This window comes from Oryza sativa, chromosome 12 (genome assembly GCF_034140825.1).
Source record: "Oryza sativa Japonica Group chromosome 12, ASM3414082v1".
In the NCBI taxonomy this organism is placed as follows: Eukaryota; Viridiplantae; Streptophyta; class Magnoliopsida; order Poales; family Poaceae; genus Oryza; species Oryza sativa.
This window is the reverse complement of record NC_089046.1, coordinates 9,145,841-9,170,233: the sequence shown is the minus strand read 5'-3', so window position 1 is coordinate 9,170,233 and position 24,393 is coordinate 9,145,841. Positions and strand designations below refer to the sequence as shown.

The window sequence follows — 24,393 nt, the reverse complement described above, 5'->3', positions numbered from 1 at the left end:
AGCATCGGCCTTGGAGATGCGGCACCTGGACCAGCTACTACTGTGGCGATGCGGTCGGAGTCGGAGACGGGATGCGGCCGCAGGTGTGGTGACGCGGCGGCCGCGCTCCATCGGCAGCAGATGGCGTGGAGGCGGAAGAATGTGTCCGGCGGGAGGCGTGCCAGGACGCGCTCCAGCACGCCGTCGTGGAGGTCCCCAGCCCACGCGTCGGCGGGCTCCTGCGCTTCCTGCTAATTCTCACCGCCATGGAGGAGGAAGCTCTTTTTTTTTTGTTACGATTTGGTTTGGTTTGGATCTGAATCCGTTGTTATATGTGTGTTGATTTACGATTGTACCCTCGTTATATGTCAGTTCTACCGATAAGAATGAGGGGTAAGTCGGTCCAAACCACCCGGTCCATTCTATTAAAACCGGCCGGTCCAACATTTTTCCTACAAACACTGACCGGTTCACCCAGTTTAAAGTGAACATAAAATTTTTAAAATTCAATTTTCAATTGGACCTATATACTCCCTCCGTCCCATAAAAAACCAACTTCTGACTATAAATCTGGACGCAACATGTGTCCAGGTTCATAGCCAGAAGTTGATTTTTTTATGGGACGGAGGGAGTATCCATGAATGGTAAACTGAGACGATTTTATCACCTGCCTGGCTCAAATCCTCCGTCGCCGATCATCCTCCAGCTTGGCTTTAGATCCACTGGCAACGCCACCGAGGCTGGAACCAGGTTCTTGCATTCCACGGTGTCGATGGTGAATGGCGAGGTGAGCAACCACGAGGATGACATGGAGGTCTCGATGACATGGGAGACGACGACCGCGCCCCTGTGGTAGACGTCCACAGCAGAGACGAGTCCCGGTTAGTAGCACCCTTCCCTATCACTGATCATATCCATCGAGTGCAGCGGCGGCGGCTCCCACGCACGGGAAAGGGAAAGCGTCGGCAAATTTCGCGACGTGGATAGGGAGTAGATGGAAAACGCGACATAGAAGAGCTGACACCAATACTATAGGTGTTGGTTTTCTTTTTTTTTAAAAAAAAACCAACACCTTTAATTTGTCATAGGTGCCAATTAATTAAAAAAAGACGCCTATAATATATTATAGGTGCTAGTTTCTAAAAATAAATTCAGTCATGCTTAAAGCAGTGTTGTGGAAAACCGTATTCCGTCTGACAACCGTATTCCGATTAATCGGTGAATGCTTCTTAAACTGCTAAATTGTCTGTGTTTTCCAAAAAGTTTTTATAGGAAAGTTGCTTTAAAAAAATAATATTAGGGGGTGTTTAGTTCCCACATTTTTTTTTCCAAAAATGTCACATCGAATGTTTACATACATGCATTGAGTGCTAAATGTAGACAAAATAACCAATTACACAGTTTGCGTGTAAATTGTGAGACCAATATTTTGAGCCTAATTGCGCCATGATTTGACTATGTGGTGCTGCAGTAAACATTTGCTAATGGATTAGGCTTAATAAATTTGTGTCGTAGTTTACGGGCATAATCTATAATTAGTTTTGTTATTAGTTTACGTTTAATACTTTAAATGTGTGTCCGTATACTTTAAAAACTTTACACCCTGGAACTAAACACCCCCTTAATCCAAATTTTCAAGTTATATAATATTGAACGGAGGGAGTATATTTTTAAAGTCAAATTGTTAATCCAGATAGATTAGTATAATTTGAATGTTTTCGATTTATGGATAATGTTAATTACTCATGGATGGAGGATTTTTCGTTCGGCGCCTAAACCTACCGCCAATGACAGCCCCAAAAGATTCCATTGCCGCCCATTTGCCCAAATCAGAATGGGAAATGTCACTTTTATCCTCCATCTAACGAAGAGCAAAACAACACCCAGGGGCATTTGTGCAACCACTATATATTTACAAAGCCTCTCACCCACCAAACCCTAATCCCCAAATCCAGCCGCCACACCATCGGGGCGCCGCTCTACCAGAGCCGCCGCCGACTACCGCCGCACCGGAGCCTTACCCTGCAACCCCATCAACGACGACCGCTGCGCCGGAGCCTTCCCGTGCAAACCGATCAACGACGACCGCTGCACCAGATCCGTCCCCTACTTCCTCGTCGTCGACAGCCGCCGCAACGACGCCTTCCGCTGCAACCCCGTCGACGACGACCGCTGCACCAGATCCTTCCCCCACTACGCCGTCGACGACTTCCGCTGCATCGGAGCCGGTACCCCGTCGACGACTACTGCCGCACCGAAGCCATCTCCCACAACACCGTCGACGCCTACTGCCGCACCGGAGCCGGGTACCCCATCGACAAGGTCCCTGCACCGTCGCCGTACCTAGCCGATGGGAAGACGTCGACGTCCAGTAGCACGAGGTACGCAAAATTATCTTGTCGTCTCAAGCTCAGATGTTTATGTGTACTGTCTCAAGCTATTAGATGTTATACATCATGTGGATTGATTTGCCGTCCAACTTCTATTAAGAATTTTCTGTGTGCAATCCGATTGAGGTCGTATAAATAGATACAGTTTATTAGGTGAAAGAGAATGATATAATGGCTATATCATTTATATGACCAATGTTGTTCACTGTAAAAGTGTTTCCAGAGTTCTCATCAAAATTGTCTTTTAAAATGGAAAAGTGAATCACCCTGTTGTTTTTACTAGATATTGAAGTAAAGTTGTTTTTCACCATTGATCATTAAATCCCCAATGTTGATGAGCATGGTCTCTTTTTTTTTCATCCCAAATGCCTAGATACTTTATTGTTTCTGTTTCTGAAAATGCTTATATGCTTAGGAAATGCCATCAAAATGCCATCTAGTATTCTGACCATTAAAATATGTGTATTCATGTAAGAACCTGCACAAAACGAATATGAAAGAACGCGGCAAGAGAAAATCTTGCAGAATATAAGAAGGATGGATGAACTTGGCATCAAAGACATAGCTGCCACTATTAAACATATCGAAACACAACATGCATCTTCAAAGACAAAAAACTCAGGCACCAAGAAAAGTCATGGAGAAGGTTCTGACACATCAGAGTTTCTCCCTGAAGATGATGAACAAGGGGTTCAGTGTGATGATGATTCATATTTAGAAGCGGAGCAGCCCGTCCCCATAATGATTGAGGTGCTTCTTCTATCTTGGCTGTGGGGGGGGGGCTAGGATATCTGCAATAATTTTTCCGCATTTAATTTGTGCAGCATTTGATTATTTTTTTAATGATTGTTGCCAATTTATTCACATGCTTACAACTTTTGTGTTTATTATTGTAGTACCCTCGACAAACTAGACGAAAGAAGTGTGCGACGAAGAAGAAACCTACCCTCAAGATGCCACCAGGAGTAAGGATATCAAAGAGAGTGAGGGCGGGTGCTCCAACCGAAATGCCTCCTGGAGTCTCAACAAGGTCAGCGAAAAGGCAACTCATAGCAGAACAAGGTAAAGGTAATGGCCATGAAGAACTGCCTCCAGAAACAGAAAACAATGGTGATGAAGATGTGGGCAGTGGACATTTGCTTCAAGATAATGATGTGAACAGGCCCCCGAGCCCGGTGATGGACTGGTCATATGGACATGATGCCAACCATGAAGAGCAACCTGCACAGCAAACCAATTCTGATGTTGAAGGCAAGTTAGTTCAACGAAGAGAAATTTATTATTTTTAACTATTTGATGAATGCTAACATTGTAATTGAATACTCTGTAGTACCTATACGAAGAGGCACAAGAAAATCAAGGCCACCAACTGCAGGAATAATGCTTGACAAGATGACCAAAGCTATGGGAAGAATGCCCATTGCTGTTGCCGAAGGGAAGAAAAGGCCAGATGAACCGGTGCAAGCTGCCAAGTTTGCATCAGAGGCTGGTGTTATCATTAGGACTAAAGTTCCTGTCTTCCCTCATTGGAAGCAGTACAAGGATGATGAAGGCTATATTAACAACTTCATGGGCAAGTTATCTGTAAGAGCCTATCTATATTCTTTTATATTTCATCTATTATATGACCTAGTGTTACTCCTTAATGATTGCAATTCAAACCATCAGGTCAGGTTGGCCATTAACCAAAAACACCAGCCAACAAGGGATGCTTGTGCTGATGTATTGCAGAAAGGGATACGACAAACACGGTATAATTTGAAGAAGGCCTACTTCAATGGAGTACCTGCTAACGAGATTAGAACTACCTCTCCCATAAGTAGCATGACTGATGAACAGTGGCTGGAACTTGTTGCAAAGTGGTCAAATCCAAAGAATATGGTATGTCATCTCTAATGACATATTTGTTTCATTTTATACCTGCGACTATGTCTAACACATACATCTTTTGTAGCAAATCTCTGAACAGAACAAGCAAAACCGGCTTAATGTTAGGTTCCATCAGGCTACGGGATCTCGCAGCTATGCTGCACACTTGCACGCTTACGTAAGTTCCCATTATCTTTTAGCATTAATTGTAGTTAAGAACCACTTATCTAATGTAATAGATATATAAAATAATTGATCTGCATTTTCTGTACTGAAATAGAAGGAGAATAACAAGGTTGTAGAGCTTGATGCTGTGGATGCCTTTGAGGACTGCCATACCAGTAGGGAAAAAGGTCTAAGTGATGCTGCCAAAGATGCAATTGTAAGTCACTCAATATATTCTTACAACATTGAACTCAATTCCTTGTTACCTATGCCAACATATTATTAATTCAGCTCATTTTATATTTACATCCATAGGATAATTTCTGTCCTTAGTGTGCAGAGATATTTGCAGCTAAGATCATTACAGACTTAATGGAATTTATAGACTCTAACAATGTTAGAATACATACCAAACTAAATTTGTAGCTGCTGGAAACTTGTCGCTAGACAACTTACCATATACAACATAAGTTGAGATTGGGTTAAAATGCCAAATAAGCTACATAAACATTTTTTCATCAATTGATCCTGGTTGCAGTTTGTATTTTTATCAATATCCCGGGTTTGAGGGTGTGATTCATGAAAACTCATTTTTACCTAAGCTGCTGTAGTGGTGTTTGCATGTATTGAGGTTTTGAATCATATGAACATAAGACTGAATATATTTCAGCCTTTACTACTTCAAAACTTATTTCATTGTAACTTGGAAAAGTAAACTTAATTATGAGGGATTATGTACTCCACACTAGTATTTTCTTTCTAAACATTAGTGGTTTCTAGGGAAAATATTTAGGCATCATAGGAGGAATAGAAAATAACCAACGCTAAGTAACATTGCACCCCCTCCAAATTTTATGAAAGTAGTTGAGGGGAAAACCTTGTTCTTTTATAGCTACCAGGGTGTTCCATCAATCAAAAGCTGCCATGAAAGCTAATCAAATATAGTCTAAAGTCAGCCTTCTGATATATGCTAAAACAGTATCCTAGATTCTGTCAAGAAACATTTGGCCTGCATTGTTGCTAGAGGCTAGATAGAAAATAATTACATTCTACCATAGTTAGAGCTCAAAATGTTTCTGGTCTCTTTCACAGTTAAGAGGGCAATGCAATATTTCTAAATATGGGAATGCTTGGCTTACTCATATAATTTGTTTCTGTTTTGGCTTATGGAAAACAAATTTGGTTAAATTTGCATTCTATACAAGTTTCCTTACCTCTAGTTTGTGCTTCCTGGTAGCTTTCCATCAGTTTTCAGTGACTTTTTGAATGTGTTGTGCAGCTGCCAGTATTTTGAATGTGTTATGCAGCTGCCAGTTTTTCATGTATCTAATTTCATAGCTAATGTTCAATCATTGCTGCAGTCAAGTATGAAAGCTATTATGGAAGAACCTGTACCTGATGGTGAGACACCAAGAACTAGTGCAGAAGTTGTGTCCAAGGTTCTCTCTCGGGACAACTCCAATACCACGTTTTTGAAAAATGCTGGTCTGCAGATGAGCTCCAAGAAATCAGTGACACCGACAGAAGCAGCACTTCAGGAAGAACTTGCAGCTGAAAAGCAAAGTTCAGCCATTCTCCATGCAGAAGTTGTCGCACTAAAAGAACAAGCAAATCTTGCAAATGAAGCACTGGCAAAGACTCAAAAGGAGTTGGCAGAGTTCAAGCAGCAGCAGGAAGAGAACAATTTGCTCCTTCGATGTATCTTGAGCCTTTCCCAGGGTAACTTAAATCTGTCCTAGTCTCCTTTATGATCTTCTGCACTGTGATGAACTCCATCTACTTATATTAGTTGTTTGATGGTTCTGTGAACTTATTGTCATGTGGTGGACTTGATTATGTGAAATGATGTTTGGTGCTATGGTGGACTTAATGTCATCCTATGGCAAACTTTTGTGGACTTAATGTGAACATATGTGTGCTAGGTTCTGTGAACTTTTTTGTAATATGGTGCTATGTGAAGTTGGTATATGTGATATATGTTGATGTTGGGCCTATTTGTAATGTGCTGTGAAGTTCTGATTGTTTGTCCATGTGATCAATCTTGATGTTGGGCCTATTTTCTTATGTGCTGCGAAGTTCTGATTAATTGTTGCTTGAAATGGGTGAATGCTAAAAATTTCCTAGATCTCATAGTGGGATGGGCCACAACAATATGTGAAGTATGTGGCCAAATGGGCTGGGCTAAGAAAAAAAAAATGAGCGGGCCGTCATCCCTACTGTGCTAACGTGTCATCCAAACAAATCAACACGTGGCAACATCAGGTAAAGACGTGTGTCACAAATCAGATATGTACACGTGGCGCTTCAAAATGAGAGCACGTGGTGCCTCCACCTTCGGCAATGTGGCGTTAAATATGACTGCCACGTGGTGTCTCCACCTTTGGCCACGTGGCATCAGCGCGCTCCACCACGTGGACATAAGAAATGCCAACACGTGGCATTAATATGGCTGCCACGTGGCGCCACCACGTTCGACCACGTGGCATCAGCTTGCACCACCACGTGGACATACCAAATGCCAACACGTGGCGTTAAATACGACTGCCACTTGGCTCTAGCGTACGGGAGATGATGATCCAGCGTGGCGTACACGTCATCCGCCACATCACAGCCAACATGGACTCCACGTGTGATAGCCACGTGGCATGGACGACGTCTGTCCTAGCCAGCTGGAAAGCAGTTCTATGACGAGCACCTTCGTCATGGATATAAGCATTTCTATGACGAAATCTACTGTTTAGTCATAGAAAAACATATGTGACGCGACTTCTATGACGAATCCCATTTCGTCATAAATTCGTCATAGAAGTTACTTTATGACGATTTGCGCGTCTTCCGTGACAAAAGTAGATTGTCATAGATGTGCCTATCTCCACTAGTGAGATACGCTCACCTCGTTAGCTAGATCCCCGGTGGAGATACGCTCTTGATCATCGCACCTTATCCTACGGCCGAACTCACAAAGGGGGGGTCTCACGCCCTCCCGCTAGAGAGGATTACTCCTCGACAGCTAGCGCGCCAGGTAGGGGAACTGCACACGGTGCTGTGGGCCAATCGGACGACCCCGAGCTGTGCAACTGGAGAAACCCCTTTCTTCATGGTATACGGCACCGAGGCGGTCCTACCGTCAGAGCTCTCCCTGGGCTCGCCTCGCGTTGCGCTGTACAATGAGGCGGACCAGGACGAGCTCTGCCGCAATGACCTCGACTATTTCGAAGAGCGAAGAAGGCGTGCGGCCGTTCGGGCGGCGCGCTACCAACAGAGCCTATGGCGCTATCATCAGCGCCACGTCCGGGCCCGGTCACTATAGGTCCCATGACCTCATCCTACGCCGCGTCCAGTCGCGCTTAGGATTGAGCAAGCTTTCACCAATGTGGGAACGACCGTACAAAGTGATCGGTGTCCACCGGCCGGGCTTGGTTCGATTGGCCACGGAAGACGGCACAGAGCTGCTTAACCCTTGGAACATCGAGCACCTTCGCCGCTTCTACCCGTGATGTTGATTGTTTTTCCGTTTTTGGTATCAGGCCAACCCCGCACGCCCCTCGGGCCATGCGGGCTTGGCCGGGGGCTGCCTTTGTCAATATTTGTATCTTACCATTTCTCCCCAGCAAGAAATCCTTTTGTTTAATCAAAGTTGTTGTGTACTTTTTCGTTCCCTTCCTCAAGTCTCGTTCCGGCTTAGGGGTGGTTCGTCCTTACCGTGGCCCCTAGGTGGTGTCGGGCAACCTGAAAAGTGCCAAAGGGAAGCCCGGACGTGGGCCGCGCCCCGAACTGCGGTGAACCCTGGGGGCTCGGACGGACCTACACACGGTCATCCCCGACCCCCGGTCACCTAGCTCCGGTCTGGCCAGCCCCACTGAGCGGTTCTCCCAAGGTGACGGCTCTGCCCCTCGCCACTTTGGTGCCGGGGGTTAAGCGCGAACCCTCTTCCCATATCCGAACGAGCCCGAGGGGGGGGAGCGAAGGAACGAAAACAGCGATTCACCCGCAAGGAAATTGACTGCGCGTTTTTCCCTATCCTCCCTTGTCGCAGGCATTCACGGATAAAAAGAGTGCGGAAATGCGAAGAGGAAGACTTATGTACATCCAACAGGGGCGGCACGAAAGCCTGCAGTCAACCGCGTCCATTACAAAAGCACAAAAAAGAAAGCAAGGAAAAAGAAGAGAATGGCGGTCACGGGGTGTCCGGGCTTCCGAGTCTAGCGCCATGACTCCCCCACCCTCACGACGGCGCCCTTCGGCATGAACCTGCGGATGAGGTTCAAATGTTTCTGCGCCGTGATGCGCGAAGCCAGGAGAACGGCGTTGCCGGTGTCTTGGGCCATGGCAATCGGCGAGGATGAGCGAGAAGTTGGGCGAGTGAAGCGCGGTGGTCAAGGGTGGAACGCTGGGGGCAGAGGAGCGTGTGTGCGAGAGTGATAATGGCGAAAGGAAGGATACGAGCTCTCTTCCTTCCTTCATTTTTATTCTCGCCTCGCTAGCGCCCGCCTCCTCGTTTCCCATAACCACAGCTGCCTCCTCATTTTTCGCGCCCGCTCATCCCACTCGCCCCACTAAATCCACACCCCGCGTTTAATGCGCCTGTCAGCGGCATAATCGACGCGGGGCGCGCTATGATTACGGTTGTGGCTGGGCGGGCCCACCGATAGTCTCGTTTCCTCGCACACCTGATAGTCAGGTAGTCAACGCGACGGCAGATAATTATTCTAGGCACGACCTGGCAGACCCCCCGGTCTTCCCGCCCTACGCGCCCCCATGCGTGGCGCAGTTATTAGCAGTCGAGTCATCATCATGGTGGGCGCTTGAACTAAGTATACCGATGACGGCTATTTGAACTCCTCACGGGACCCACCATCACAAGACAGAAGTTATGAGGCATCGAACCACACAGCCCTGGAGGGGTCACGGTCAGACGTAGTGCCGGGGGCTACTATCGGTGATATGGGCTCGGGGGTACGCACAATAGAGGGAAAGAATCCTTTCATCTGGCCACGTGGTCGCGCAGCCTGCTTCCCTCCCCCTCGGGGGAGGTCGGGCAGTCGTCAAGTGGCCAAGGGGCCTCGGGGTGCCCCGTCGCACCCCTCGGGCCCTTGGAGTGCGCCGCCCCGAGGCCCTCACTCGGCTGCCACATGGCGGCCGAGTAGGCGGAGGAAGGGGTGCTGCCAAGCGCTTTAATGAGCGGCGCCCCAACCGTCCCTCGCCGCGTTTTATGCGGCGTGGGTAGGCGTGTGGCGCCGCCCGATTGACGTGCATCAATCGGCCTTGACCGGCCTATGACCAGTCGCAGGCGGATGGGACAGGTGGCAGCGCACCCACGTCCCGCCCTGTGTTAGGCGGAGTGGGGGCAGGTATGCCCCGTCCCATCGGCATGCAGCCAAGCGTGCCCCCTGTGCATGAATCCACAAAAGTCTCCATGAAATTAAGAGATGAATCCACAAAAGTCTCCATGAAATTAAGAGGGAATGACAGGGATGTCCCCGCTGGGACCCACCTGGGGGCGAACGACCGCCTTGCTTCCGGTTGAAGGCATGGACGGTGGCTTGAGCCAGGTTGTGTGCCCCCCCCCCCTCCAATGATGAAATATATACAGACGGTGCATGTGGTATCCCCTTGAACTATAAAAGGAGGACCTTACCCACCGAGAAAAGGGACAACACTTGAGAAGCTTGAGTCTAGGGTTGGATTTCCCTTGTAACAGCACAAGCTTAATTCCACACATAGGAGTAGGGTGTTACGCTTCCTAGCGGCCCGAACCTGTATAATCCCTTGTCTCTTACTCGCTTGCGAACCACCTCGTTAGCTAGATCCCCGGCGGAGATAGGCTCTTGATCATCGCACCTTATCCCCTGGCCGAACTCACAAAGGGGGGTCTCACGTTCTCCCGCTAGAGAGGATTACTCCTCGACAGCCATCCATTTATTATTGCAGAAATAAGATGATTAGATACTACTAGAACCACAACCGCAATACGAGATCCGCCGATTTATGCAATGGTTTGGTGGTTGCATCTGGTTACATATTGACTCGTAGCAGCATGACGATGCAAAGCAGTTGCTTCCCTTGCAGCAAGTGCATGAATCACACTCTCTTGTAACGGATAAGGGAAAATAGCCGGCGCTTCACTTGTCGTGTTCATGGACTGTATTGGAACAATGTTCCGAATGCTCTTCTCTTCCATTGATCCTGTTTATCAATTCATATAAGATAGCAAGCATTTCATCTAGGCTAAGCCAATATATACACGGAGGCTACAGGCAACAGATAGCAAGCATTTCATCTATGAATTAATTGTGATTTATTATTCCATTGAATCCCCATCATTTGAGTTCATCTATGATAGGTAAACTCATCCAATTAAGTAGAAAATAATTGGTCTACTATTTTGGGTTCCTGTTAATTACTAGATAATGTAATGCTTTACTTTTCTCCAAATATATATATTGAACCGATCCTATATTGGCTAGTTATAATTTTCGCATCCATTCTATTTTTACCATAAATGCTTAATTGGATAGAATGGATTTTTAAACTGGTCAGTGTTTAGGGTGCAGAGTCAATGCATTGATCTCATGCGTGTGCAGGATTACGATATCACAATCTTACCAAATCATATCATACCAGGCATGCATCCCAACAATGGCACTAGAAATGGTCCTGGTATATATATGGTTACAAGAATCCGCAAGCGCACGGATATACCATTGTAGCATTTCACCTGGGAGTATTCCAAGTTATCGTATTTATTTAATCCCAGGGGAAGACTGTAAGAGAGAACTATGCTAATAATGTATGCACACCACTTATATGATTAGGGTCTAAGTAGGGGTTAATATATTTATAAGAGTAGAGTGACACGAAGCAAAGAACTCATATCTCTCATTAATCAATCCTACACTATGTGGAAGAAGAAATAGAAAAGCAATCAATTCCTATACTTCTAGTATAAAGTCAATTTTAGTTTACATCTGCTAGTATACAACTATGTAGCTGTTGGTACTTCTTACGATTACAGATAAAATTCGCAAGCGCACGGATATACCGCTGTAGCACTTCCCCTACAGAGTATTACAAGGGTATCGAATTCAAGGGAACGTGTGTGGTCAGATCTTCCTCCGGTTTATTTAAGGACACCAAGCAAATGATAGGCCAGGATAGAGAGGATTTTCTAGTGAGAAACAGTGTCAGGGAAAGCTTAACTTTAATCCTAATTCAATACTTCAGGCACTAGCAACCCGCTGTTTCTAGATGTCGCTCTACTACGTACCCAGACAGGCAGGACTTAAGTGATCTCGAAGGCTGTCACCACCTCTACACCTACCTCAAACATACTGTGGGATACGCAGCAATTACTGGATAATAATTACCAAAACACCACGTCTAAGCAATTAATATCTACTTTAGTGTTTATAACTCACCAAAGCGATCACTATATTTTAGTTGATTATAGTGAACAATAATCCCGTATGCAACTTACGAACTAACCAAGAAATAATTCTCACAGGATAAATCTAAATTATTCAGGAAGAATATTATATTGAATTCAGAGTAATAAACAGAATAAAAGAAATAGGAGAAGATTACCAACAACTCTGGAATTCTTCCGACTTCTTCTACTTTACTCTCTTCCTTTCTAGTATACAATATATTACAATAGAGCCTCTTATAATTCAGCTCAAACTTGGAAGTGTGTGTTGAAGTGAGTGAAGTGAAGTCTTTATGTAGAGGTAGGTATGACGGTTGGCGAAGGAGAAATGTTCGAACTGTCCCGCAACCGCCATCAGGGAGAAATATGGAGCGTCCATGCCAAAAACCTAGATCCAACGGCGCTCACCAGGGTTCGGCCGAACCACGAACCTGGGTTGGCCCCCCCTGGCCTGGCCTTTGGCCTGGCTCCTCTTATGGTCCTCCTCTATCCATTCTTCGGTGTTATGGGCTGATTCTCTAGTGTTTCTATGAAGTTCACAACCCATCCTTGTATGGATACATATTTATCCTCACTTTAGTCTATATTTCCTCCCAACATCATGGTTTATTATCTGCATATAAATATACACCAACCCTGTGGAATATGTGAGATTAAGCACCTATCGCTATGTTAAATGTTTTATTATCTGAACTTTATGCAGATGTTGGCGGTACAGAATCAGCATTTAACAGCCGCCAACAGTAGCCAATAGCCCCTAAAAGTGCCCTCCTGGTGTTTCGAGAGACCACCCCGGGTTGCCGAGTTTCTTACGACAACGTGTCATGGCCTCTAACCGGGGCCAAATACGGAGGAGTATCCTTCCCAGGAAAGTTTCTTAGAAACACATACTAGCGTCGAGGAATACCCATACCGAGCTGTCACCATTAGCGGCCCACCTCGACTGACCCGTAGCATATATGCCCAGATAATGATACTTAATAATCTAAACACCACATCTACATTATTAAATACTACTCTATATCCTCCGAGATGACATAGAGCAGCCGAGTAATCGGAGACTAAACCCACACCATTGCACCTCTCTGGTAGGCTAACTACACAACTATACCAATACAAATATAAAGTAAAGCTGATACTCAGATAAACTAAAGTACGGAGAGTATATAAAGAATAATATTTCATTAATTCTGAAACTCTTACGAAAGAATAAAGAAAAACTACTAGAGCCATACTCGAATTCCCCCGAAGACTCCGAGGACTCCGAGAGCTATGCTATTGTACTCCACTTAGCACTAGAATACTAAACTAAAGTATAGAGAGAAATGTTGAGCTTGCTTGAGTGTGTGGGAGAATTAACAAGGGGAGCTCCTTTTATAGCTGATTAATGACGGTTATGACGGTTGGAAAGGTCGGTAACACCCTCCAACCGTCATTAGAAGTCCATCTGAGCCATCCAATCAAAACCCTGGATCAAATGGCGCTGCAGTGGGTTCGGCCGAACCATGGGCTGGGCCAACCTGGCCCATTTTTGGCAGGATGACTCCTCGTTTGCTCCTTAATCTAGAACAGTGAATTTTGGGCTTATTTGATCATGTCATTTCTGAGTTCCCAACAGTGGCTGATTGATTGTTCGATTGTTTTGTTGTCGATTCTCCTTCGTATTATGTATCAATCTCTACAAGCAAATAGAATCCAAGTACAAGTGAAAATAGATTATTCTAAAACAAATATGCATTGTAAGCATAGCTAGTTCTCCGTTATTTTAGTTATATTGACGGTCGAAATTGGTCTATAACGACCGTCAACAATTTCTACCTAGCATTGACGTTTGCAATGGAGGTTAGGTCATGTTTCTCTACCACAGTACATTTTCCTCCAAGGTTTTCTAAAGATAATCCTTTCAAGTTAGTAATTTGTTTATGTCGGTTTGATTTCCATTTATCAGAAGAAGTTAGTAATTTGTTTCTGTCGGTTTGATTTCCATTTATCAGAAGAATCAGTTGATAGAAATGTGTATGCTACTAACATCAAAATAAGTTCACATAGGTTGTATATAATCCATATAGCCAAAGAAATTTGTGAAAAAAACTGACTTGAATTGTCTAGCTCTGTTGATGACGATGGAGGAGAAGAGGATGAAGGGCCCAAATGAGTCAAGATTAGCTATTGTCAGCATATCATAGGAATATAAAGAAAAAAAATTCAGAATCAATTTTTAGTTAAGTCAATAACTTTTTCTACCATCTAAAGCATATCATATGGAAGTATGCATGGCATTATGTGCTTAGCAATCATAGATGTATGCATATTTTTTTGTTAGAATATGAAAAACAATTTTCAACTTTTCAGAATTAACAGAAAAGAAATAACTACAGATTGGGCCGAAAGGAATCACAAGCTTTCCTAACATCATTTTCTAATTTGAGCTCCAGGTCACAAAAAAGTAGGCAATTACAAGTCATAAAATAAAATCAAGAACATTGGTGCTTAGTACAGATGCATCTGATGTAAATTCAGCTCCAACTTTACTAATTACTCCAACAGTATACTCAAATGATTATATGATGCCTATGTATCGAAAATCATTTCAATGGCCAAGGAACAATAGAGATGCATAAAGACAGCAATCACAACCAGAAGATATATCTGCGAGCATTGAACTCGTTGAATGCACAGGGAAGCCTCTGCATCAGTAGTACTATATATAAGAGACCCTAGACCACAAGGTGCTTACAATATAGAAGAAATTCACCCAATTCTCAGCCACTTAAAATATCGTAAATTAATCAAGCCATATACAATTTAACTATATATAGCATAAAGCAGGTAGGTTGCAAATCCAGTATACGAAAATTTTCCATGGTTGTGGATGCAAGAAAAGAATGGCAGATCTAGGAACCAAGTAAACGCAACTGGAGACAACCAATAAAGGACACTGTGTTGTGTGCAATGAGATTGTAGTTTATTTGTGTGCTCTTTCCAAAACATGAGAATGTGTACCACTGGTTAATGGTCAGAACCTGAGAACATAACATTAATTTTCAGATAGCATGCATAAGAATCAATACATTTGATGACAATTCTCTTGTGAGAGAGAGAGAGAGAGAGAGAGAGAGGATGGAGGTTGAGTAAAATAAGTTTCAAACTGAAAAAAATTTGTGTCACACAATATATACATTTGCTTATATGAGTGGCGGAACCAGGATTTCTCCAAGCCTGGGTTCAAACTAAAGGCGCATATTAAAGACTAAAACCACCCATCCCAATCCACATACTAAAATACAATAGAAGTATGGCTAAAATGCGCAATAGAAAGAAAATTGAACTCCACATTGTGTACAGTATAATCCAATCAGTGTACATTATATCTTAGTGACTTCATTATTCATTACTGAGGGGAAAGATTCCAGATGTATGTAAACCATGATTTCTAAAAACTCCTTTGATACCAGTTTGAATGTGAAATGTCCGTACTAATCTAATGCATCAGCAGGTACAATTACACAACTATGCACTATACTTATTCACCGCAAAGCCAAAAAACAAACCCAATGGTAATCTGGAATAATACCCTGGCTAACTGAAATGCATACTTCGTTTTGCAAATGGCAAACTTAACCATTCAGGACAAAAGTGTATAATTGTCTAATATGCTAATCACATGTGAAATGCAGCATAAATCACAAGAATAAATTCAGGCCTTTCTACATTGATTATAACTAGCAGCATGATGCTTTTGATGATAACTCATTCAAACAATGATGCACTATATACAGTGTCGTTTTAACATTCTAGTATGTGATTCAGATGAATTTACCAAAGAAGCCAGATAATAGTATGTCAGGTAATACTGGGAGCGCATGTCATCGATCTTGCTCTACATTTGATAGAATGACTCAGCGAGTTCTTTACACACTCTTAATGGCCCAACTGTTATATTTCACAAACTATATGGATGGGCTTAAATGAAATGTCTGAACAATAGACTACGAAATCAGTTGCAGTTGAACAATCCCCATCTTATAAAATAATAAATCTCAAAAGGAAATTAATTAAAATATACCCCGCAACATACCATAGTAGGGAGTACCTATCAACTGTTTATATGCAAATAAGGATCAAACAAATAGATATGGTTCAATCAAGTCCACTTATACCTTGAAGCAACACCCAGGCCTGCTGATCGATTACGAATTGATCTGCACACTTGGACAGCGGTACTAATAGAACAAAAATAAATTTCAATCAATAAACAAAGCTAATGTGTTGGTACATCAGAAGTACAGTTGAACATATCAGACTTGCAATAGTAGTTTTGATCAGTGAACATATCATAAAAGTACAATGAGCTTTATTTCAGAATTTGGTACCTTAGAAGTGTAGTAGGAACTATACATGAAAGTTTGGACAGGAATGCAAAAAATGAAATAATATTAATTGTTGATTGCAAAATACTCCAACATATAAGTATCGTGGCACGTAGTACTGCCTACAGATGCTGATCCAGAAAGAAGAGTATTAGCAATCCAAAGAATATCATGTACAGGGTGTGCACTAAAGAAAATTCACTCCAACATGGAACGATAACACGATGACATATGAATTCATTGTCAAATTCAAATGTGTGGAGGGGATCGCACAAGACCAAACAAACCTACCAGAGGAGGGGTGAATGGTAGGGAAGACCAAAAACCCAAAAATCTTTTGTGGAATTAAAGATTACCCTCAAACGAAGTCTGGGGTTGAAGATGTCGAAGATTACAGTCAATACGATAGTATGCCACTTTATAGTCAGTTTGTACAGAAGATTAAGAATGTCGAGACATCTACTCGGAAGACCGTGAAGCCTTACATGCGCACGGACGGTGTGGGAAAAAATGTTAAAGGGTAATGATTGTTGAGTCGCATGTAAGCATCTAATAAGTTAGTAGTTATGTAATGGTGGTATGTAAGGTGATGTGTGATCATATCGCAAATTGACGAACAATTGCACTCAACATTTTGCATATTAGTTTGTACTAATTTTTATGTGCAATTACCATTTGTAGGGTAACATTTACAGTTTTTTATATTTTAAAAAGTTTTAGAACAATGGTAAGTGCACATATAAAATTGCTACTATATGATTTTTTAAAGTAGTAATATTAATGTTTGAAACATTTAAGTAATATTTACATTTGAAAAGTAGTAATACTAAGGTTTATCTATTTGTATGTACAATTACCATTTTTATTACGACTACTGTAGACATTTTCAAATCACAAAAATGATTTTAAAATAATTCTGAAATAGATAGGGTCATTCTTGTAATAATTCCTGTAAAATTATTATGCCGAGTAGGGTTTACATCTTCGCAGGCGGACTGAGATCATTTCCCTATATAAGGGCAAGCCCGCGGTGCCAAAATTTCTAAGTCTCGGCGGGAACCCTATAAATTTTGGCCCCGTCAGGCTGCCAAATTTTTTCGCCCCCGCATGCCTCCGCCGTCCTCCGCCGCCGCCCGCCTACGACCTTCACCCTCCGACCGTCGTCCTCCGCCACCGCCGACCGTCGTCCTCTACGCGCCACGGGCCTTCGAGCTTGCGCCGTCGACGATCGATCCACCGCCGTCCACCGCGCGCAAGCTCGCGGGCTAGCGCTCCACCGCCGGCACCGTCCACCGCCGCCGGCTGCTTCCCCCCCGGCCCCTCCACCGCGCCGCCGACCTCTCCACCGTCGCCGGCCGCTCCACAGCCGCCGCCGCCATCTCTCTCTCTCTCTCGCAGTCGTCCACGAGCGGCTTCATCGGCCTTTCGTCATCCACGAGCGAAGACGTCGTCGGCCGAACGGCTTCATCGGCCGGTTCGCCGTCCACGGTTGAACCTCGTCGTCGGCCCTTCCTTCGTCGTCCACGACCGAAGCTCGTCGTCGGCCGTTCGTCGTCCACGGACGTATGTGCATGTGGGTGTTTCTTTTTATATGTGTGTGCATTTGGGTGTGAGGGGGTATATATGTGTGTGCATGTGGGTGTGAATGGGAATGAGGGGTGGGTGATATGTGAATGAGGGGTTATATGTTGATTGTGAATGTGAATTTGGGAATGTGGGTGATATGTGAATGAAATTGGGAGGGTATGTTCAAATTTGCAGTATATGTGAATTTGTCATATTTGTTAAATAACATGTGGGAGGGTATGTTAACATTTTTTTTTAAAAGAATGTGGAGGATATGTGGAGGATATGTTAACATGTCGAGGAAATGTAATTGTGAATTAGTGCACTACATGATAATAACATATCAAATTTTGTACAACTTTGTTTGTACTAATTAATTTTGCATAATAGTAAGTAGTAATTAATTTCACAATTTAAATTTGTTTGTACTAATTAATTTAGCATAATAGTAAGTACTAATTAATAACATTTCGCAATTTAAATTTGTTTGTACTAATTAATTTAGCATAATAGTAAGTATAATTAATAACATTTCGCAATTTAATTTTGTTTGTACTAATTAATTTAGCATAATAGTAAGTACTAATTAATAGCATAAGTACTAATTAATAACATATCTATTCTAGCATAATTGTAAGTAGTAATTAATTTCGCAATTTAAATTTGTTTGTACTAATTAATTTAGCATAATAGTAAGTACTAATTAATAACATATCTATTTTCCCTACGTGTTAATATATGGTAATCTCAGACAATTTAAATTTGTTCATACGACATATTGTTAATATACAATTTATTTTTGTACAAAGTTGTTTATACTAATTTGAGTATTTTAAAATATGGAGGATAACTCTTTTTTTTATGTTAGAGGTTTGAAACGATGGCCGATAGTACTAAAGGGACTGAAGAGAAGGGTTTAGGTGAGCAAGAGCAGTCCCTTACTGTTGTGGTTGCTCCGGTACCAACGGTCCCACCGGAAGATAGTTCCGATAACGACATAGCTGACGAAGACGATGAGTACTCGTTGCCAAGCGATCCTTGTCCAAGCCCAAGCCCGAGCCCGAAGAGAAGGAAAAAGGTCGACGATGAAGAAGACGACAAAGACTACATTCCCCCTAAAGAAGGGGTAAGTAAACTTAATATGTAAACTGTTCATCGTGATAACTATTAGCCCGAGCTAATTCGAAACTTTCATGTATACCTTCTCGTAGGAAACGGCGCCACGGCGATCAAAACGGTAGCCGAAGAAAAAAGTTATGTCGAAAGACGACGAGGTACCAGCTAACACAACCGGCTCAAAGAAAAGCGAACGGTCAGCAAAGGCGAAGAAAAGGAAGGGCGAAAGAAGCATGAATAGAAAGGATGAAGGGTTCCATGTTGTTACCCATGTTTCGCCAGAAGGAGAGCTGCTCGCCCCTAACACTGCACGTGCAAAATTCAGTTCACAGTGTGGCATAATAGTAAGGGAAAAGATCCCCATCACGGTCAAGGACTGGGATCATGTATCGAATGGGGATAAGGAAGTCCTATGGAAAGAGTTGAAGAAAATCTTCCAGTTCCTAGATGGATCAGAGATAGCAGTGTGGAACTGTGCACTGCAAACAATGGCCAAGTCTTGGCGTGGTTGGAAAACCACCTTAAGCAAGAAATTTGTGAAGACGGGATGCACACCGTTTTGGACGTATGCCAACATAACCCCGAATCAGTGGGATGACTTTCTGACGTTGAAGAACTCCCCGGAAGAAATTCAAAGGAGCCAAAAGTATGCAGAGTTGGCCAAGAAGAACAAATTTCCTCATCGCTTAGGCTCCGCGGAATACGCACCAAAGGTGGAGCAGTGGACAAAAGAGGAGGAGGAAATGAGGAAGAAGGGGCAACCGGTACTAATGGAGGAATGGACACAAAGATCAAGGACTGGGTAAGAGCTAGAACTCTGAAGATCACGGATGAAGGAAAAGTATCGTTTGAAGATCCGAAACTGCAGAGCGTTGCCGATAAAATAGAGAATTTATCCAGTTCAGAGAAGAAAGGACTTTTCAAGCCTAAGAGGGAGAAAGATGTGCTAAGTACGGTGCTGGGTACTCCTGAGCATGGGGGAAGGGTTCGAGGTGTGTCGAGCAAGATGAGTTGGAAGAAAGGGTTCAAACATGACCCCCACAAGAAGCGTGAAGCGTACAAGGATAAACTTAGAGACGAAGGGGCTGCGGAGTTTGAAAGGCAAATGATGGATTTCTGCGTCAAGCACATGATTTTGCCTCACCCCGAAACCAAAGAACATGAGCCAGATTACCCCTTCGATGACCTCATGGAGAATACACCCTGTAGATTGCACGTTCCCATTGGACACTCCGGGAAAACTCTTGAGGCCGCTATAGCCATTGCTATCCCTGGGAGAACATACAATGAAGAATTCATACCCGATGCGTATGCCAAGGTGCAGCCGCAAGTGGTCCACGAAGGGTTTGAGTCCTACGACATTGACTTCTCGACTGCAGATGGTGTATCCGTACTTGGGGATGCGGTCGACCTTGTAATTCTCTGGCACAAGAATGACATATCCTTTGGATTGGGCACCGACGCCACGCAAAAACCTGTGGTGCCAAAACCGGGGTTGGGAAAACCTCCGAGACCTCCTAAGAGGAAGGTGACTGATAAGGCGGAGGAACCCAAGATGCAAAAGGAAAATCCAGTGCTGCAAGTGCCACCGGAGATTGCAGTACCGGCGGTAGCCATGGAGATTCCAGTGCCGAATGTGCCTATGGAGATTACAGTGGCAGAACCAGAGGTGCAATTTGTGGCATCAGTTGGGTCAGAAATAGAAGAAGTACCAGGATTGGAATGGGACGGTACAAAGCTAGAAATATTTGAAAACCCTTCTCCTGCGAAAGACCCTGAGGTGCAAGAGACCACGGTCCCTGAGAAGGCCACTACCAGTTCTGAGGTGCCTAGAGTGCTTAGGAGCCACGACTCCAAGTCAAAGATGAGAACAAGGAGAAGTTCATGGTAACCGTCTTCAGAAGGGGTAAGGAACGTGCCAAGCTCAGAAATGATGACCCCTAGAAGGCTGCTGAACTAGCCGGGCCAACATACTTCGCAACCGATGATTGCCCGGAAAAGTACGAACATGGGAAAGCACTCTTGCCGGAATGGGCACTGAACGAAGGACCATGGGAGATGAAAAGGTTACATACCTTCTACATGGAGGCCAGCAAGAAAGGCTTGGGCAATATAACAGCTCGATCACCGACAGATTGTTTCGGCGAAGAAGGTTACGTATGGCTAGATTTCTCAGATCTCCATGCCATATATCGTCGGGATAAGATGGATGTCAACTACTTCGGTGTTTGGTGCATGTGAGTATGATTTTTAATTAATTATATGAAAAATATGTACAATACAAATCCATGTGATTGTTACTAACAAACTTCTTCTGTAGGATGCAATACATGGATGCTAAGAAGAAAAAAGAACCTATCGGCTTCTTGGATCCAACTCGGATCTACCAAACACAACATACCGTGAGGCTAGCACCAGGTCTGACCAACTGAAGGGCAAGAATCCAAAATAGATAGCTGAATACAAGAAGGGCTTGCACAAGGAGAAATTGATTACTGTCGCGTAGTACATTGGACGAGCCTTCTTGCACTTTCAAAATAAGAGAGTCGTCATGGCCGCTTATAATTTTAATTAAGTCCGATACATTTATCTTCTACACATATGTCTTATTTTAGCTGGTACTAACTAACTATGATGTTGTTAATATGTAGCGATCATTATATCTGTTTACTCATCCACCCTAAAGACGGAGCTGTGTTAGTCTTGGACCCTCTCGATTACAAACACCAGTCATACAAAGAATTTCTAACAATCTTACAGTAGTAGGTGATTATGACTCTTACATTTTTATATGAATGTATTTTAAATAAATATCCTCCTTAATGTGAAACGGTACGACATCCATACAGAGTGTACCAGTACTACAAGTTCATGGGTGGAGAACAGACCCGAACAAGGGAGAAGCTGCTAGTACGTACCTATTGGCCGGTAATACTCCACTCACTTAATGTATACCAATTGTTTCACTAATTGCAAATTTTAACTATTTTTTTATGATATGTCCTGAAGTATCACAAGCAACCGCAAGGAACGATCCTTTGCGGGTATTACGCTTGCGAATTCCTTAGAGTTAATGGGAGGTACAGGACTAACGCAGAGGATATAAGTCTCTATACTATGTGCTAGACAGCTTCACATATTTATGATACTAATATATTGTTTATCTTCAATGCATGCAGTTGCCAAGATTAGAATATCGAACAAGTTTTGATGATACAGGCATCAAAAATGTCCAGCGTGATCTGTGCCACTTCATCAACCATGAGTGCTGTCATGTGAAAGGAGATTTCTTCGACCCAGAGGGTGCCCTAGCCACAAGTGACGAATTCAAGGATCTTCGGGAGTGGAACAGTGCTATGCCATAATGTATTAACTACATGGCGTATTTAAAGTGACAATGTAAAAAAATATTGTAATATATATATTTTGGCAACACTTTTGAGATATGTAATATATGTACATTTATCATTACCAAATGCTTGATAATCTTCTAATATATGTACATAATAATCTACCTGCAAGAATTTATATTAAATAATTTAAAAGTAATTTACGGGCAAATTATTATTAAATTTCAATATTTTCTACCTATCTTCGCAGGCGGAAGTTTTTTTTTTCAGGTGGCCGATTCCTATTTTCGCAGGCGGACCGGACTAGCCAACGTCCGCCTGCGAAAATTATCTTTGCTGGCGGACGGCCACCCCGCCTGCGAAGATCGGTGATCTTCACAGTCGTTGGCTTACAGGCGGACTGCCGCCCCGCCTGTGAAGACCCTTTTCGGCCGCTTGTGATAATGCTGTTCCTAGTAATGATATGCCATGGGGTGATGGGGGGTCCAACTTATAAATAGTCCCTGCCTGCGTCGTATTTTTACCCTTTTCGATGTTCCAGTAATTTTCCATGACATAACTAATCGCCATATATATCATTCCCTTCAAAACATATAACCAACAAAGTAATTAAAAGCAGCAATGAACATTGTCGAATAACACTGCTTGACATCTTGGGGTTATTTTCCAAGTAAGGTTTCTGAGCAGTCCAATTTGAAGTTTTAGGAATTTCTACAGTTATGCCCTGTGGACAGAAAATGTTCAAATATGTAAGGATTGGACACACAAGCACTTCCAAGTTTTTTCTTTCTAAACTAAGAATGCATAACACTACACCAGAATATTTAACCTTGTATAACCAATTTATTAGTACCTAACACTAGCGTGGCATGTGCAATTATATTCCTCTGGCAGCATCTACGGATCTAGCAAAAACTAGCTAGTTTTATATCCCAAGGTTTCTGCAGCAAATATAAAGATAACCGTGGGTATCCATGATTTTTTATTTCACTCTCGATCGATCGATTTGCACGACTGATTTTGAGAAAATTTCTTATATATTCCTAAATTTTTATCCAATCCCTTCTATACTCCTAAGTTTTGCTCATTTGCTTATATACTTTTGAATTTTAGTTTAGATCTATTCCATATGGTTTTCGTTAGTTGACCGCTAGTTTAGCATTAAATTAAAGTGCTATAAAAAATCCATTATGCTTTTTAGTATGATGAAATATATAAGTTGGAGTGTAGAAATTTATTTGTTCTTACTTATCAAAAAATTTATATGGAGTATTTTTATTTTTAGATATGATATAAAAAGTTTGTTCTTACTTATCAAAAAATTTATATGGAGTATTTTTATAGCGGCAAAATTTGCTACAGGACACCCAAAATTTATGTAATTGGCTAGAAGAATCATAAAATTGCATCGCCACTGATGGACACTACAAAATTCATGTAATTTTCTATAGGACACCCGAGACGATATTCTATTATTTCCGGGCAAAAGAGGAGAGAGAAATTTCAAAAAGATTAAATTGCCCTCAGCCCCTCGGCAGCAACAGCTTTGACGGTGGTTGCAACGGTTAGCGGCACTGGGAAGTGGGCGGCAGCGGCAAGCCCGGCGCCGACTTCGACGACTAACAGCGAGCCCGGGGACAACGGCTTCGGTGGTGGCTGGCAAGCTTGGCGGCGATGGCGGCTTTGATGACGGTTGACGAGCTCGGCAACAGCGGCGGAGGCAATGGCTTCGACGGTGGCCGATGGCGGTAGCGGTGGGTGCGACGGTGGCAGCATCAATGAAGGTCGGCGAGCCCCACGGCAACGACTTCGACGACGGTGGCAATGTCGAGTGGTACTGGGAAGCGGGCAGTGGTGGCTTCGATGACGGTCGGTGAGCCCGCCAGCAACGGTGATTGGTGAGCGTTGCTGGGAAGCGGGAACCGGTAGTGGATATTAGATAGGGCTGAGGGCAATTTTGTCAGTTTGAAATTTCTCTCTCCTCCTTTTATCAGAAATGATAAAATATTGTCTCAGATGAGGGCAAGTTACACGAATTTTGGGGTGTTCATGAGTAGCGACGCGATTGTACAGCGTCTCCTAGCCAATTACAAAATTTTTGGTTGTCCTAGGGCAATTTTTGCCTTTTATAGCAGCACAATAGATTTGTTGTATAAGATAGG

General features: G+C 43.2%; 1 protein-coding gene across 2 annotated transcripts; it reads left to right on the top strand.

Moving 5' to 3' along the window:
* Positions 1-1,922: 1,922 nt before the first annotated feature.
* On the top strand, positions 1,923-6,397 carry LOC107279704 (uncharacterized). Of its 2 annotated transcripts, none has more exons than XM_015763870.3 (7): positions 1,923-2,360; positions 3,266-3,620; positions 3,700-3,953; positions 4,038-4,250; positions 4,324-4,416; positions 4,519-4,620; positions 5,765-6,397. In XM_015763870.3, exons 2-7 carry the CDS (start codon positions 3,323-3,325, stop codon positions 6,140-6,142), a joined length of 1,338 nt encoding a protein of 445 aa, XP_015619356.1. In that variant the 5' UTR covers positions 1,923-2,360; positions 3,266-3,322; the 3' UTR covers positions 6,143-6,397. The 2 variants fall into 2 exon arrangements, with proteins under 2 accessions (XP_015619356.1, XP_066162311.1); XM_066306214.1 differs by lacking the exon at positions 1,923-2,360 and adding an exon at positions 2,427-3,119.
* Positions 6,398-24,393: the final 17,996 nt, after the last annotated feature.

Coding starts and splice junctions, on each gene's coding strand:
- LOC107279704 (XM_066306214.1), top strand. CDS start 2,907: ATGGATGAACTTGGCATCAAAGACATAGCTGCCACTATTAAACATATC. Junction 3,954..4,037: donor ACTTCATGGGCAAGTTATCT/GTAAGAGCCTAT, acceptor TCAAACCATCAG/GTCAGGTTGGCCATTAACCA. Junction 4,251..4,323: donor GGTCAAATCCAAAGAATATG/GTATGTCATCTC, acceptor CATCTTTTGTAG/CAAATCTCTGAACAGAACAA.